General features: G+C 43.1%; 1 protein-coding gene across 1 annotated transcript in view; it reads left to right on the forward strand.

The window, feature by feature from the left end:
• Positions 1 to 18,189, forward strand: part of Ext1 (exostosin glycosyltransferase 1) — a 276,453-nt gene that overhangs the window by 247,789 nt on the left and 10,475 nt on the right. Inside the window, exons 5-8 of the mRNA XM_075961024.1 lie at positions 6,111 to 6,243; positions 7,648 to 7,766; positions 9,509 to 9,604; positions 14,836 to 14,925. Coding sequence (XP_075817139.1) covers positions 6,111 to 6,243; positions 7,648 to 7,766; positions 9,509 to 9,604; positions 14,836 to 14,925 — 438 coding nt within the window. The remainder of the gene's footprint in view (positions 1 to 6,110; positions 6,244 to 7,647; positions 7,767 to 9,508; positions 9,605 to 14,835; positions 14,926 to 18,189) is intronic.

The following is an 18,189-nucleotide window of genomic DNA, read 5'->3' on the forward strand; positions in this document are numbered from 1 at the left end:
TTAACACAGCCTAGCATTATTGAAAAGCAGTAAGGACCATTTATTCCCGTGGTTTAATTAGCACACATTATAAAGCCATCATAATTAAGACAGCTTTGATCCAGCTTTTCAAATGACAGAAGATATGAGTTATGTTATTTGATTCCGAATAAGTTAAATTTGCTCATATAATAGTGGGTCTATAATAAAAGTGTTGGCTGTAAAAGCCGGCTGTAGTGATGTGCACCTGTGACCCCAGTGCTGGTGGAGAAAAGGACAGGCAGATCCCAGGACTTGATGCCCAGCCAGTCTCCCCAAAACTGAAAGCTCCTGGTTCATTGAGAAACCTTGTCTCAAAAACTGAGCGGTAGAAGGACTGAGGAAGATGTCCTCTGCGCTGCAAACAGGACTTCACGCAGGTGGGGCTCCCCACACACTCCCCACTTCACAAACAGGGAAGGTAGTAATATTGATGAGATATTGGGTAGAGCTGTGTAATTTTAAGTTAAAGAAGCTGTTGTGTGCATGATCGGGGTGTAAAACACTATTAAATGTGAGTATAAGAACCATGAAAATTTCTGTATAGCTGTAGACACCATAAAGAAAATGCAAAACTGAGTGCAAAGGTTCACAGTTAATGCGAGGTTAAGAAAAGGTGAATCTTTTTGACACGTAAACTGATAAATAAATTAGGAAAATACTCGCGTTCCCAACTAGCCTTAAATAGAGTGAGACCTTGTCACAAACAAACAGAAATACTTGTATTTTCAGATTAGGACAATTTAGGTTTGTCTTCTCACAAATATTCTGGATTACGGTGTGAAATGAAATGAAGAATTGCTGATATTATTAAAATGAAAATGCCGTGGGATATTTGTACACCTTGTGATGTGTATGATATATCTATATTGCTATGATTGATTTATTAAAGAGAAAAACAACCAATAGCTAGGCAGAAGGTATGAGTGGGACTTCCAGGCTGAGAGAGGAAGTAAGAGGGTCCAATGGGACATGAAGAGACAAACAGATTGAAAGAAAGGTAATAAAAAGCCACATGATAAAATGTAGATTGATAGAAATGGGTTAACTTAAGTTATAAGAGCTATTTAGGAACAAGCCTAAGCTATAGGCTGAGCTTTGATAATTAATAATATTGCCTACATATCAGTATTTGGGAGCTTGTTGGCAGGATAGAAAAAGATTCATTAGAGAAAAATTCCTAATATTTTAGTAATGTGTACATACATACATACATATATACATATAATCATCCACATACATACATACATATACACACGCACATATATGGTGGCCAAGCAGATGTCTACAGACAACCTCCATGTACAGAGGTTTGACTTAAGTTTTTTCTACATATGGTGCAAAAGTAACTTGCATTCAGTAAGTTTATATTTTGAGTGATTATCTTCGTGTCTTTCCCCAGGCCCTCAATATGTGTGAAGTAATAAATGTGCTATGAAACTGGGCAGTGGCTGTGAGTTCGGTCTCCCAGTCAGCCACACTCATGCTCTCGGTGTGCTGTGTTACTAACTTACTGTGCTAGCTTGGGTATCGTAAATACTTTTGGTTATAGTAAATACATTTTCAACTTACTTTATTTTCAGTCCATGATGACCTTATCAGTATGTGACCCCCCTCTTAGTCTTAAGGAGTATTTACAGAATCCTTTGTGGTATTGTGTGTGTGTGTGTGTGTGTGTGTGTATGTGTAATGAAGAGAACAGATGGGAATATAAGTGTAGATTGACTTAATTGCTAGCTAATTGTTCCTTAGGGTATACAGTTGTGCCAGATATGCGTCAGTCACTGTGAAAAGGATGTTTGTCCTCACTCAAAGAAGTTAAAATAAAAATATAGTACCACTTTCCACCTATCACATGTCAGTAGTTGTCACAGGAAATCCTGGCACCGGTGCCACCAAGGCTGCAGGAGAAAGACTCTCACATTAGAGTGTCTGGAGATTGGCTCCACACCATGAGCCCTTTTGGAAAAGCTAAAACCTTTAGAAGAGAGCATAATTTTTACCCTGCACTTGACCGTGTTGCAATTTTCCTAAAAAGATAATGACCTAATGAACAAAGTTGCTAGCAACATAGGCCATAGTGTTTATTTTAGTTATAGCACTGCACATGCTCAGTCAGGTAGTTGGAAACAGGTTGACCAGTTGTGATACATCTGCACGGAGGAATATTGTACGGATGCCAAATGCAGTAAGGGCATGTATGTATCGTGCGTTTTTAAAAACTGATTAGGAAGTAATTCAAACAGTATGAACCATCTTTCATTTTGGTCAAAATGAGAGAAACTCATACACATTGAGGGAAAAACATTCTTAAGAGGCAATATAAAATGCTAGGTGTATCCTTAAAAGATTTATGTATTTTCCTTTTTGTGTGTAGGAATGTTTTGCCTGTATGTATGTATGTATGTATGTATGTGGAGCACATGCATTCAGAGGCTATTACAGGGTGCTGGATCCCCAGGAACTGGTTCAGATGATTGTGAGCTGTTATGTGGGTTCTGGGAACTGAACCTGGGTCCTCTGTAAGCACTGTAGACCTCTGAGTCCTTAGCATCCCATAGCTGAACCACTCCTAAGCAAGAGATCATTTGAAACTGAATTTATTTTTTTCTCTTTAGTCTTTGTTAATTTGCTTCAAGGAGTCTATCTTATTTGGGTGATTAATATGTTCTCTTGATATTTCAAAATAAAGCAGTGATTATAAGAAAAAAGACGGCATTAACTGGTACATCTCGTTGCGTACAACAGGACCAGTGTGGTAAATGGTTGCATCCACCTAGACTTTCGCAAGCTGTCTGGGAGAGACCCTCCCTCCCTTGCTGCATTCTTGTACCTTTAGGATTATAATTAAAATATAACACACAACATTGCTAATTTGCCAGGCACAAGATCATATCTCATTAATTATCTTTCTTTTGTGGTGAGTTACTGTGTGGATCCAGCTTCTTGTCTATTAAGTTAGCAGAACTCCATTTTCCGACAACAACAGCTGGATGTGTAACATCCATCACAGTAGAATCTTACATTGAGCTGTTTTCATCATTGAACCTAGAAAGGCTTTCTTCCCCTTGGATCTGAGCCACACAATTCTTTAGCAACACGTGTGTGTGTGTGTGTGTGTGTGTGTGTGTGTGTGTATGTGTGTTTAATCACTAAAACCATATACTTTGTTCAAATTTATAGCAGCTGTCAAATCCCTCTATATCATTCTATCATTCCAAGATTGGATGGTAACAATCTGACTTTGCAGCCAAATTGCAAGGGAGATAATACTTGCTTTCCTGTCTTAATTCGGAGCTTGCATTACCCTAGAACTCAGCACAAGCAGAAAGGCAGAGGAGGTAAAGGAAATGCCATCCTTATACACAAAGCAGCAGAGTGTATATGTTCAAGAGATGAACTCAAAGGTCACAAGTCACAGGCGCCCACTGGCCTACCTCTCAGACACAGTGAGTTGTTTGATTAGTTTTCGCCCTGCTAAGGGTGAGAATGGATGTTAACTCTAGGCAGCAGAGACTCGAGGCCCATTTGCTTAGTTTATCTTCACTTAGACTCTAGATCTAGATCCACGGTGTGACCACTAAGTGCCATGCCAGAGTCCTGAGAGGTGTCCTCCAGTGAAGGGACTGGGAGAACTGAGACATGAGGAGATTGAAAAACGGCATTTCTACTTGGTGAATGAGAGCCGAACTCTTTCAAACTTTGACAATGCGGGTTGATCTATATAAGCTTTTTAGAAATACATTTGGCCACGCATTCAGACAGCATTAATAATGTTCACACCCCAAACCCAAATCCTAATGAATCAATACTGAATATGGAAGCTTTTTATTTAGGGGTATTTGCATTTCTTTGCATAAAAAAATTACCCTAATTTTGGTCAATTCAGAGAAATAAACCTTGGGTACTATGGGGAAATATGTTAAAAAGAGCTAGATTGCCTATGTCTAGAAAATGAGAATCATTATTTCTGTTTTTTTCTTTGTATGTTTGTTTTTCAAAGTAGGGTTTCTTCGTGTAGTCCTGGCTGTCCTGGATCTAGCTCTGTATGTAAATAAACCAGGCTGGCATTGAAGACACAGAGGCCCTGGAAATTTTTTCTTTTGAAAGGCAAACTCAAATCTTCAATATAAGAATTTAGTCAGATTATCTTACATTCTGAGAGGGTTGCCATAAATATTAGTGATACATTATCATTCCATTACAACGAGAGGGTGAATCTTAGAGGCCGCACATCACTTGGCCAAGGTTATGTCTGCTATGCAATCATACTGGTGCCGTATCTTTTTGCCAAGATCCATCTGAACAGTGTGAAATGCTTATTAGGATTTCAAGAGTGTTCCATAACTGATGGTCCCATTTGGAAATTTTAAACAGTGCTGCAACTTTAAATCAAGAGCATAGTCTGTGACTGGGAAGCCTGCCTCTCTAAGACCCAAGAAAAGGATGACCTACTTGTAACATCTCTGAGTTTTATGCCATTTGTTTGTAGCTTGACTTTCTAATGTTGTCCATTGCTAATTTATCCTGTGCTTGATAGCCAAGATCATTTATGTGACCACAAGCTGAAAGGCATATAAATTTAGGAAGAAAACAAAAGGAGATCTAAATGGAACACTATAAAAGGAAATTAATAGCTTAGATTTGGAAAATATAAGAGATAAAAAATGGAATAAATGTTATACAAAGAATCACTCGCTGTGTAAAAACTCTTTCCAGCTATGACATTTTGCTCACACTAGCTGTCCGGATGACAGCATTGCAAGCCATGCCTTTGTACCATAGACAGTAAATACTGGCATCATAGCTGGATTCCTAAAATCTTTGTCAACTCAGAAAGTTGCCTAACCATAGAAAATGGGCAGTTTTGATCTGAGTGAAAGATAAAATGCAGATATTACTGGGTTGAAATTATATGTTCTTCTCAATTTCTTCCCTACTTCCTTTCAGTGGGGAGGTTTAAAAAATGTACAGAGCTCATTTGGTAACTCTACCATGGGATGAGATGGAAGAAAGCTTTAATAGCTTAGCAAGTCTTGGAATTCCATACTTCCTTCACATTTCCTTGAATGGAGACCTGTAAAAATAGTGATTTAGTTCCTCAGACTCCTAAGATTTATGGAATGATTGATTGATTGATGATTGATTATTGGGAGCCAAACTCAGGGTTTTACAAATGTTAATGCATAGCCTTCAACTAAGCCCCTAGAATTTTTTTTTTTGAAGTTTAAAACATTTTGTGCCGGAGACATGCTATTCTGTATGAAGTTAATTATTTGCCACATCATATCTTAATGAGTCGATGGTTTTATTGCAAGAGTTTGAAAGTCAGAGAGAAAGCCCTAAAGTGGACTAATCACATTCAGCTGACAAATGATTCAGGTTGGGAGAAGGTTTGTCTCTAAATGTAGAATTTAATGATCTGCAAGGTCCCAAAGTCCAAGGCAACTAATGAACTAGCTTGACAATTATTAGTCTTCATATGCCGTGGATCCTGTCCTATTATGTTGGATGTTTTGAGCAGTTGTTAGCTCGCTACTTTTTGAAGTGGAAATACAGAAAAACTTGAGCTGACCAGTATTCAAAGTCCTGCAACTGACTTTGAAAGGGAATGAATGATGATGACAGGCAATTTAGAACTCCCTCCCAAATTACAAGAAGAAAGCAAAGTGGAGAATGTGCCTGCCTTCTCTTGTCTTCACATCCTCCTCCGCATGGTCCACACTGTTATCTTGCTGATAACATCTGGATCCATATATAGATGTCCCACCACGAGGGATGTGTGAACTGTTCTATAGACTGTACTTTGAAACTAGCAAGGACCATTGTTATAAAAATTAAATATAACAGAATTTTATGATTAAAATGGGACTTGAGAAACTGTGTCAGTCCCAGTTCCTCTCTTCCTCATATTTGTCCTGGAGGGTCAATCACTGCTTTGCCTTGCAGACATTTGTATCAATAGAGAATTGGAGAAGGACCAGGTAGGGTGCATTGTGTCTTTTTAACATCATCTCCTAACTGGGATTGTGCAGGACCTTTCCAAAATGTCATCCAGACTCACCCTCCCCGCATGCTGTTTTGTTTTCTAGATTATTCAGGACAGAATATTCAAGCACATATCACGAAACAGTTTAATATGGAACAAACATCCTGGAGGATTGTTCGTCCTACCACAGTATTCCTCATACCTGGGAGATTTCCCTTACTTCTATGCTAATTTAGGTAAGTGAATGCTTGGGAGGAGGCTGCCTTTGCTACCCCGAAATGGTCATTCTTCCCAGCAGCCTGTGTTGGAGATTGTTGTCCTAACCCTTTTTACAGTGGAGACTTGCAATCAAGATTTGTAAATACGTGAGAGTATTGGGGGCAAAAAGTAAGCCTTCTTTCTCATCTTAACAGCCATGCTGGGCAAATATTTGGTAGTGTTACTTTTATTGAGAAATGTTCCTAAATTATAAATAATTTTGAACATGACAACAGATTAAGTACAAACCTAATGTGTGTGTGTGTGTGTGTGTGTGTGTGTGTGTGTGTGTGTGTGTGTGTGTAGGTATGCATGTGTGAATATAAGTATGCATGTGTGTACATAGGAATGCATGTTTGTATATAGGTATGCATCTGTGTATAAAGATATGCATGTGTGTATATAGGTGTGCATGTGTGTAGATAGCTCCTTGATTTCTTTTCACAATCTTGGTTCTCTTACTACATGTTTAGAAAAACCTGAATTAAGAAAGAGAAAGAAGAAGTAACCAAGAATTTGTGAAAAGGGCAAATTTATTAATTCTTTCATGTTCCTCTCATATGCCGAGCTAAGGCAAGGCTAGATGGTCGAAATAAAGATCACGTCAGATAGAATCTGTGCTCTCAGGCAGCTTTAATTGAATTTCAGTGGGACAAAGGATGTAAACACAGGGCTACCTCTGCAGAGGCTGGTGATGCTACCATAGGCATTGCCATAGTTGGCACCCCAGTTGTTCTCACGTTAGTGGCATCATTGGCACATTAGTGCAGGGTTGGTAGACTCTGGGAACCCTGGACAGTAAAGCATATTTCAAACTCATATAACGAGGACTCAAGATGGTCCACTCCAGACTAATGTTCTCCAAAGCAACTTTTTACCCTTTTAAAATTGTACATATTTAGCTTGAAAGCCGTGAGTGCTGGGTGTTGTTCTCTGACCCTTTCCTACATGCGAATCATTAAATGAAACACTGTTTGTCATACAAAACCCTCCAGTTACGGTTCAGATACATGCAAATGCACTAGTGGAAAAAAAATGTGCTTCTGGAAATACCTAGTAGCAGGTAAATGACTAGAGCGAGGCACATGGACGGACAGATATTGGGTACCTTACAGCAAGGAAGATGACAAGCATCACCAAGAGAAGAGAAGAATCTCCAAAGAAGCTGGGGATGGACACTGGGCAGTAGTTTCTAGAGGTCCCTAGGCTGGTAGTCATTACCTAGCGGCTTTCACTTTTCTCAGTTCTGTCAGTACCATACGAAATAAAGGACAGATGTGCCGGAGGGGACATTAGCTCCGGGAAGAATGGCAGGAGCCCGGAGATTTTTCTGAGTTTTGTGTCTCAGTGTGTCATTAGCTCTTCTCTTCGTTCCCTTTCAGGTTTAAAGCCCCCCTCCAAATTCACTGCTGTCATCCATGCTGTGACACCCCTGGTCTCTCAGTCCCAGCCAGTGTTGAAGCTTCTCGTGGCTGCCGCCAAGTCCCAGTACTGTGCCCAGGTGAGTGCGCTTGTCCAGTGCAGCGGACAGACCAGAACCTTGTTTCGGACCCGAACTATACTTGACTTTCCAGGACCCTTGCAGCAATATAGCCAGTCACTCTAGGGACTGGCCTTGATGCTCTCTTGCCAACAACTTAGAGACTCTCAAAAAGTGAACCCCGGCACAAGTACAGATTGCAGAACAGCCATGATGTAAAGTATACCCACACATACCACACACACACATACACACAAATTTTCTAAAGCATATATAAGCCACATTACTTCTTTTTTTCTTGTTTTGTATGGATGTGTGTGTATGTGTGCATGTTTGGGGTTGGGGAGCTCTATATAAGTGTGCAGGTACACATGCAGACATATGCACATGTGTGTTTAGACCAGAGGTGAACCTAGGATGTTGTCCCTTAGGTACTGCCTACCCATTTTTTTAAGACAGGGTCTCCCACTGGCTGGAAGCTCATTGATTAGGGCTACGCCACCGCCAGCAAGCTCCAGGGATCTGCCTGTCTCTGCTGTCCCACCCAGCACGAGGACTACAAAAGCACACTACCATGCCTAGCTTTTCACATGGGTGGGGGCGGGTCGATCTTAGGTTCTCCTGCTTGTATGTGGAGCGCTTTACTGACTGAGCCACCTCCCGTGCCCCTTTCTTCATTTATAAATATCCAAATGATAAAGTCATTCCAAAAAGAAAAACCCACAGGCAGGACAGGGAACACTACATCTAATAACGGAAACAAATTTGCTAGTGTCAGGAGGTGTCAACTTTCGGAGAGAGCAGAGGATGACATCCATGGTAACAGTGTTTCCCAAATCAGTACCGTTCCTGTAGTCTTGACACTGTTTAATTTTCTAACTTGTGATTGGTATAGACAGGATGGTTTACAAATGCGAAAAGAGTCAAATCGCAGTGAGGTGTTCATGTTTGAGCTCACTGCCTTTCTTGGGAATCACAAAGTCATATGAAACCAGCAACTGTTCAGAGAAATCCGAAGCCTCTGTCTCAGATCCTTTTATGTTGCCCACATTGCCTGGTGTAGAGCAAGTTCACAGCAGATGTTCAGATGTTTAGTATACATTTTTATTTAACTTGATCACGGTTGCTATCGCACTCATCAACAGAAGATATCAGAAGTTAGGAAACACTTGATTAAGTTCCGGCAAACTTCAAGCTGCTGCTGCTGTGTGTGTGTGTGTGTGTGTGTGTGCGCGCGCATACATGCATGCACATGTTTGTCTATGTTTACATGTATATCAGGGTTCACTCATGTGTTCAGGTGCATGTGTGCACATGTGCGTATGCATATGGAGGCTAGAGGATGACATTGGGTGTCTTCCTCAATTGTTCTCCTTCATGTATGTTAAGGCAGAGTCTCTTTAACCCAGAGCTTACTGATTCAGCTGGGATCTTCAGCCTCCTAGGGGCTAGGGTTGGAGATGGGCATTCATATGGGTCCTGGGCATCAAACACTTGTACAGCGAGCTCTTTCCCCACTGAGCCACTTCCCCGGCCCTTGCAATTTTTTTCTTTCTCCTTCAGTTCTGTCCTAGTCCCTGGGAATAATTCTTTAGATTTCTTCTACCCCTCTCTGGTTATTGAAGATTGCAGGGCTGAAGTGTGTATGGGTGTGGACTGACTTTGAAATGTAGTTTTACCAAGTCGTTTCTACAAGCAGAGCCTTTAGAAGAGGACCGGAGGAGTACCCAAGCCAGCCATCTAACGATCCCTGTCCTTTTCAGATCATAGTTCTGTGGAATTGTGACAAGCCCCTACCAGCCAAACACCGCTGGCCTGCCACTGCTGTACCAGTCATTGTCATTGAAGGAGAAAGCAAGGTAGGCCTGGGAGGGGGTAACATGAGGCCACCATGGAGACTTAGGTCTCCACAGATCATTGTTGATGCTGGTTCTAGACGTCTCCACTTCCCCCTTAAGAGTTCTTGGGCCTGGATTATGTGTCCTAACACTGTACTTGCCTCTGAATGTCTTCAGCTTCATCAGCTTTGGACTCAGTAAAACCTGGGTTTGCATCAGACTCTGTGGCGGCTTTCTAACCTTAAGTTCTGGGAGGCTTTTTTCTCACTCACGAAATGAAAATCACACTGCATACCACCTAGGGTTTCTGTGAGCGCTAAATGAATTCAAGGGAGTGGAATGAATTCAGCAGTGTTTCCATAAATGACGAGGGCGGAATAAGGCTGCTGCTACTCATGCACTTGTAAGGTTTGCAAGGTCCGTGTGGTTTGCTAACACGAACGCGTTAGGTCTCTCAGAATAGGGATTCTTCCTTACCCTTGTCTTCAGAAGGATGTTGCTCCTTATTTTCTCTTGATGCCTTCAGCCAAAGACTTTCCCTAGCTTGACGTCCCTGGCCTGTTACATCCATTACGTTACCCAGTCTACCCTTCTCAGAACTCAACAGCCTTCCGATCGCCCTGTGGCCTTTCAGGACTTGGTTTGCTAATGCCTTAAACCGGCATCTGATGCCATGTATCTGGCTACTGACAACCTTCTGACATTTTCTCTCTCCCTGCTTTCTTCTGAGGCCACTGGTTATAGTGATCTGGGTGGCTGTTTGGCACAGGTCCTGATCCGCTCTCTCAACTCCCACCTCTCTCAGCATCCCTACTTAGCTTTCAATCCCTCCATTCTGCTGCCTTCTTGAAATCTCACCTACTACTACCAGAGCTGGATTCACTCTCCCCAGGGGTTAAGTGGTGAGTTCTTCCCCAGTTGTGAAGAAATCAATCACTACTAAGTAAAATTGAGGTTGGAGCAGCAGTGCCTTTAAAGAGATGCCTTTTTCCAATCCCAAGGAGACTGTCTTACACTAGGTAGCACACCCCAAGTCAGAATAGCAAAATATCTATTTGTTAGGTCAAATCATTTGAAACTGGCTTCGTACCCTCCAAGTGACGATTCTATATGGTTCAAAATAATGCATTGAGAATAGAGTGGCCCAGTGGAGAAAAGATAAAGAGTACATTACGTTACATATTCATTTCCCACAGAGACTATCCACTGTGTGTTGGGTACTATGTAATCCATGTAAAAGAAACAGGAGATATGACCATTGTACTTAGAGCATCCATAGGTCTGGTGTCTATCCATGTGGGTATTGGAGCTGAGTGATTAGCATATGATAAGAAAAGGTGACTGTGAGAACTGTCACAAGCCTCCTGGCCTCAGTCTTTTATGAATACATGTCACCATATGCATGACTTCACAGAAGGGGCTGACACAACAATGTCACCTGCCTGCAACATCTTTCGTCCACCTCCTCAAGAGAATAGTGATTTAGAGGGATGGGTATGTTCCAGTTTTAACACCTGGAACCCTGCCTGATTTTCAACTTTGAGCTTTGGAATTTTTTGGTGTTCAGCCTCCATGGATGGCCATACCTCCTGCATTTCTTTGGGCTGTGTGGATAGGGTCTCATGTGCCTCTGGGCCATCCTGGAAAACAGGTCGCACCACATTTTCACCCTCTGACTCACTAATTGAGACCTTTACTCCCAGAGGCGAGAAGAAATTCCCAGGAAAGCAGGGATGAAGGTGATAGTTCCTTTCTTGGGATAGCACCATGAGGAGATAGCACCTTTCATGGGATAGCATCACACTTCCCCGCCCATTTCTGTAACTCTGCTCCTGGTAATTTGTTCACCTTTCACCTCCATTTTGGCCACTAACTCCAGTGGGCTATGTGGTTAGTGTGCCTTTATCTTGACTGTCAGCACTGTGGACGGTACAGTCTGTGGAAGAAAGGAAGGAAGGAAGGAAGGAAGGAAGGAAGGAAGGAAGGAAGGAAGGAAGGAAGGGTTCACATTTCAGCCTTGCTCCAGGCTGTATGGGTTAAAACACAGGCCCACTTTGAGGATTCAGTGAAATACTGCGCATCAAGTACTTAACATAGTACGTCTTTGACATACACCAGTATTCCAACAAATGATAGCTATCATTCTGAGATACATTGGCATATTGTGACTTAGGATGCAGGTTCTAGAATCTGACTTATTTGGTTATGCGACCATAGAGGAGTATTTTAATCTCTATGCCTTAATGCATCCTCCAGTAAGTAGAAATAATCATAATACCCAGTTTAGGAGAACTAAAAGAATCAGATGATACTCTTCATGCCAGGAATGGTAGGCACATACATCATAGAATTCCCCTCAAATTTTGTGTAACATGTGTGTAATTATTTCTACAAATTCTTGTCTCTGTACTTAAATAATAAACTTCATGAGTCTTGGCCATTTCATTGTCATGTTTATAACTTCTAAAAGAGTTGGCTGTTTTATGGTTAGCCAGTTCTCTGAACAAATAGGACAAACCCAGGTTGACCCTGTGGGTGTCTGCCTTCCCCTTGTGTTAGGTCATTCAAGAAGGTAACTGATCAATGTCTTGACAGTCTCTGATTTCTGCCCCAGGCACTAATGGGCTCATAAACTATAGGTTCAGATAAAGAAAGAGAGGGAGGGAGGGAGGGAGGGAGGGAGGGAAGGAAGGAAGGGAGGAAGAAAGGAAGGAAGGAAGGAAGGGAAGGAGAGAGAGAGAGAGAGAGAGAGAGAGAGAGAGAGAGAGAGAGAGAGAGAGAAGGAGAAGAAGACAGGCAAACATTCTGTAAAGCCAGTCACTGAGCCCATGGGTGGGTCAGCACTAGGTCTCTCTTCTCCATCTTTCTCTTTCTCTCTCCCTCTCTAGCCGGGACTTGAGAACTGATGTGTAGCGCATTGGCTGCAAAGTTCTGTTGTGAATTGATAGGGCTTGTCTTTGCAGTTTTCCCCTGTAGGCTGAACACGGGAAAGGTCAGGGCATTGCTAAGCTGCCAGCTAATGGCTTCTGCGTTCCTCGGTGGACGTGTAAACAGCAGCAGGAGAATCGCTTCGGGCAGAGATTTCTGAGCTCTGTGTATATGGAGTTGCTGATCGCTTTGTGTTTTATTTTATTTTGAAAGATGGAGAGAGATTTTTAAAAATAAAAAGAAAGAAAGAAAGCCTGACCCAGTTGACAGATGTAGGAGTCGCCCCCACAGCCACATACACTGTAGGTCCATTGCTTGAGCTTTCCGATGGGTTAGCCTGGTGCTGCCCATCCTTATGACTGGAAGGCCCTCCTGTAGCTCACAGGCAGGCATCTTGGATTTGAGATGAGTGGACAAGCTAAGCTTATCCGTGTAAGCAAAGCATGGGATTCTTTGTGGTTCTTGTACCTCCGTGAACCTGTAAGGTGTCACCTTTTATCACCTTGGTCTCCAGTAAAGCATGGCTACCCATCCTTTGCTACCCATGCCTTCAAAGTGAAATCAAGTATGTCTTGCCTCCCAGGTCTCTCTGTGTGAATTTGGAGCCTAACTTTCACAGGATTGTGGGGACTGGCATCTCACATTTATCCCTATGCGCACTTTTCAGTTCTTCCCAAACCTGAGGCTGTATTCTACCGCCCGGGAACAAACCCTCCGTCCAGCTTAGGCGAAGTTCATGACCTTTCTGTTTCCCCCAATGAGATGGATTTGTTACAAAGATAGGACAAGATGATGGGTATGAAGAGAGGGCCCCAAACATTCCCTGACATACACGAGCCAATCAAGCAGTGTGAGTCAGTGTGTGGTGCGTTCCTCACAGAAGGAAGCTATGTCCATGAGAGATGAGCTTCCCGTACCTTCATTTGTTTCACTTGCCTTCTTACCCCCATGACCACAGGTGGAAAATCATCTAAAATGTATTCTGTAACACGAATAATACAAACCCAGAGAGAGAGATTGGGGTTCAACCCAAAGACTAGAGAAGCAAAGCAGCAAAGAGAAGTCTGGGTCATCCAAGGCTGGGCGATGGCAGACTAAGCAGTCTTCACCACTCTCTCCTCCCATTTTATATTCCCTCTAGTGCTGGGGTTAAAGGCACGGGACTTTCTAGGGCTGAGATTAAAGGTGTGAGTCACCACCACCCGGATTTGTTTCTGTATTGATCTTGTATATTCCAGGGTGGCCTTGAGCTCACAGATACCTGTCTGACTCTGTCTCCCAAATCCTGGGATTAAAGGTGTGTGTCTCCATTGCTTGACCTCTAGTGGCTTTTGCTTTGCCTCTGGTTTTCAGGCAAGGTTTATTTACTAAAGTACAAGTAATATACCATTACAGTATTCATGTACCACCCTTATAACTTCCATAACTTTGTACCACACATGCTAATTTTTAAAAATTTAAATCAATTCTCTCTCTCTCTCTCTCTCTCTCTCTCTCTCTCTCTCTCTCTCTCTCTTCTCTCTCTCTCGGTTTTTCAAGACAGAATTTCTCTGTGCAGCTTTGGAGCTATTCTGGAATTAGCTCTTGAACTCACAGAGATCCACCTGCCTGCCTCTGCCTCCTGAGTTCTGGGATTAAAGGCATGCACCACCACTGCCTGGCTATTTCTCATTCTTAATGCCTTCCACTGACATAGAAAATAAATGTGTGCTTGCATTCTCTATGATTTGTGCTAAAATGGGTATAAAGTCAGTACTGTAAATGTTGCACATCTACAGTGGTCTGACCTCCCAGGGATGTATACCAGGATGGAATCATGTCTTGTTCTTTGTTGCTCTTGGGATACTGGTCATCTTTGGGGGCTCCTTGTGCTTGCTGAACCCCTGTCTCTACTGCCCTATTTCTGTCCCTGCCTGGTAGATTCCCACCCGGTCAGTCCTGCTTAAATCATTCACCCCATGAAGCCTTCACCTGCTCATTAAGGCAGCTGTCTGCACTGCCCTCGTGTCTGGCACTTTTCCTTCTGGGTGAAAGCCCGTCATCTCGCCCTCCGTTTCTACAGACTGTGGGTTCCTGAGGGTAGACCATGAATCACATTTGTTTTGGTCCTTGCTGTGACCGGTGTGGTACCTGTAGGTGTTCAATAATCACTGTCCAGATTAATCTTTGCTGGTGGGAGATGGGAGACTTCCACTGTGGCAGATGGCATGGTCGTGGAGCCAACTTCAGGATGATATGGCTGGCGGGATATTCCTGACGGTTAAGACTCTAACCAGCACTTCTCCTGGTCCCTAACCTCTCTCCCCACCTCTCTTACTCTCCAGGTTATGAGCAGCCGGTTTCTGCCCTATGAAAACATCATCACAGACGCTGTGCTCAGCCTTGACGAGGACACTGTGCTCTCGACGACCGAGGTAAGAGCAGTACCTTGGGGGCAGGAAGGGCCTCTCCAGGTAGGGACTGTCAATCCCGAGATGCCAGCTCCGCTCAACCCCATGCCTTGGTGGGCGTTAAAAACATTTTCTAAAACTTCCTAAAGAATTGGTTTTAATTAACCCAGTTCCTGTTAGCGCCTTGCCACCACCTGGCACCCTGCTGAGGGCACTTTCTCCTTTGTTTTCTCTTTTAATTAGGTCCTCACTGGCATGGGCTGTTCCTCTCCCCTCCCATCTTCCATCTCCTTTTGTTTTAAGTATTATCGCTGTGTGAAGGTGTATAGGAACCATGGAATGGAAGAGCTGGTTAGCACAGTCCTGAAACCCTGTGGTCCGCAGCCAAATGTCCCCACCCTTCCCCAGTGACAGTGATGGCTGTGCCCAGTAGGCGGTCCCTGTATGGCACACTTCTGGGTTCTAAAGGTCATTTTTTCATCTTCTCTAGTATGTTCCTTGCCCCCCCCATGCATGCATGCATGTGCATACACACACGTGCACACACGCATACACACACACACACACATTCACAGAGAAAGAGAAGAAGAGAGGGGAGGGAGGGAGGAAGGGAGGGAGGGAGGGAGGGAGGGAGGGAGGGAGGGAGGGAGGAGGGAAGGAACAGGCAGTTTCATTTGGAGGCTGAGATAGAGACCTTGTCTCTTTTGAATGTTCAAGTATTTGTGCCAAAAAAAAAAAATAAGATTGCACAGAGAAGTTATATGGAGAGAGACAAAGGAGAGGGAAGATAGATGGCAGAAATCTCTGTGACTGGAATGGGTATTGATCTCTGAAGCTTTAAGCCATATATGAGATCAAAGATAGCTATATGAAAATATAGACGATCAGGATCACATTATTAGTGGTGGTTAAAGGCACAGAGGCTTAGCCAACACATCTTTCATTTCATTTTTTTATTTTATAATTATTTTTCTTTTATTTTAGTAATTGGCACTTACCAGCATGTACTGCCTTGGACCCCAGTCTGGTTCTAGTAGGCACACTTGCTAGAGCAAGAGGCTGATAACAGGTTTGGTCATAGGCGGACTACCTCAGCGTCTTCCTTGAGATTCCACAGCTGTTTCTAGATGTTACCAGAGTTGATCAGACATTGCTTTCAAAGCTGCCGAAATACCCAAGGACAAGATGTTCTAGGTCTCACCTGGAGCAGACATGTCTACTTAGCCTGGGTTCTATAAGTACTTGTTCAATAATTGGATGCAGGGGGGGAGCACCATGCCAATCAGAGGCTGAGTACCCATCCTCTGTGTCACACATCTTTTGACAAGAGGATGGGCTACTGGACTGAAGATGGGACCAGCAGTCAAAGGGATGGCAAATGGAGTGTGAGTTTTGAGACACTCCAGCCTGCATTTTTCTGCAGCTTACTGCAAAGGGAAGCTGGCATCCCAAGAGCACACTCATTCACTGAGTATTTCCTGAGAGATTTCTTTCTTCGGGTCTCTAAGCCAGGGTTATATCATCCCAGCTTGTATCTATCAAAGTCCTGGCAGCAAACAGAATTCAGCTCAGATGACTCAAAGGAAAGCACTTTCAATTACTTCAGGAGGTGTGGGTGGGATGGCTGGACCTTGTTAAGGATGGGAAAACACCTGGTCATGGCAGAGAGCTTTCTTACTTCATTCCTGGAAGAGCACGGGAAGGATAGGAATGCCCAGCCCGTGAGAGAGGGAGCTCTGCTGAGGAGGTCATCCTCCCAGACTCTGTTCATGGAGATGTGGTTATTGTCACATCATTCCAAAAGACCTTACCTTCTCCTTTGTCCCTTTGTTTGTTTTTGTAATTTTGCTGGTGGCTACCATTGGTTTGACCTTGCCACTCTCTAGCCAGCAAAGGAGGGCAGGTTGTACCATTCTGGGTGTGCTAGTTGGTATATTGTGACTACAACAATGTACTGGGGCCGTACCACTTAAAGGAAGGAAGATTTACCTGGCAGGGTTTCAGAGGTTCTCACTGTATCATGGCAGGAAAGATGTGGCAGATTAAAGATCACGTGGCAGCCACGGAGCTGGGAGGGACAGAGGATCTCTGAACCAGCTGGCTTCCTCTCCTCCCTTGGCTTCCACCCTATCCCAGCTCATTGGCTCTCGCATCCCACATGCACACCAAGCCTTCCCCTCTTCTTGTTAGTCCTCTCTGAAAACACTCTCTAGCAGTGTGTTCTACTAATTTCCTGGGCATCTCTAAGTCCAGTCACGATGATGGTCAAGGTTAGCCATCACACTAGTATTCCATCATCTCAGGGCAAGAATGGGCACAGGCTTTCAGAGAGCAGACCCAGGACAAGAAGTACATCCCCATGGCGGAGAGAGTAGTTAAAACATCCACAGAACACACCTCGGACATCTTCCGATGACCTGGAGTCTGATTCATCTCACGTCTTTTCCAGGGCACAAGGCTTTGTTTTTCTATGACCCAAGCTGGCGTAACTTTCTACCACTGTGATGCATCTTTTTGCTGGAGAATTTCCTTTCAAAGGATAGCAGTTCCCACCACTCAGTGCATGCTGGGAGGAACATGTGTTCTGTGTGAAGTAATTAGAAGTCAACGTGGGTTGAAAATGATATGTAAATTTAAGAGGCAGTCTGGCTTGCTCTTGCCTGCTGATCAGTGAAGTGGTTGTATTGCCTAAAATGGTTGTGGGCAGAATTTCCCTAGTCTCTTTTTTTAGGTGAATAGATGTTGGTTCCATTGGATTCTCTCTCTCTCTCTCTTTCTCTCTCTCTCTCTCTCTCTCTCTCTCTCTCTCTCTCTCTCTCTCTCTCTCTCTCCTCAAGAGTTCTCAGCTTGTCTAAATGTCTTACTGGAACACTAAGGATAGATTTTTAACTGCACTCTTTAAAGGGCATTAGATATAGTTGGTTCGTCATTATTTACATTTATATGAGCTGTTGCAAAACCTCAAAAGAAAACAGATGCTGATTTTTTAAGAGAGGGGTCTTGCGTTGACCTTTGCCTTCTTTGATGTGTTAATGATCTGAATGAAAGCAGTGTTATCAGAAGAATCACAGTTTTATCTGAATTTACTTTTGAGTTCCTTTGAAACAACTTGAAACAGCCTCGAGAGAGTAAGAAATTCATGCAACAAAAACACCCCATTGTGTTCTACACTGATTGCCAACACATGTGTCTCTTTATCAAAGAATAATAGGAAACCCCAAAGAGTGCTGACAGTCAGGTAGATTCTTTATCAGGAGGCTGCAGAATATACTATCCCATCAGTTGGCA

This window comes from Microtus pennsylvanicus, chromosome 2 (assembly GCF_037038515.1).
Source record: "Microtus pennsylvanicus isolate mMicPen1 chromosome 2, mMicPen1.hap1, whole genome shotgun sequence".
NCBI classification, from domain to species: domain Eukaryota; kingdom Metazoa; phylum Chordata; class Mammalia; order Rodentia; family Cricetidae; genus Microtus; species Microtus pennsylvanicus.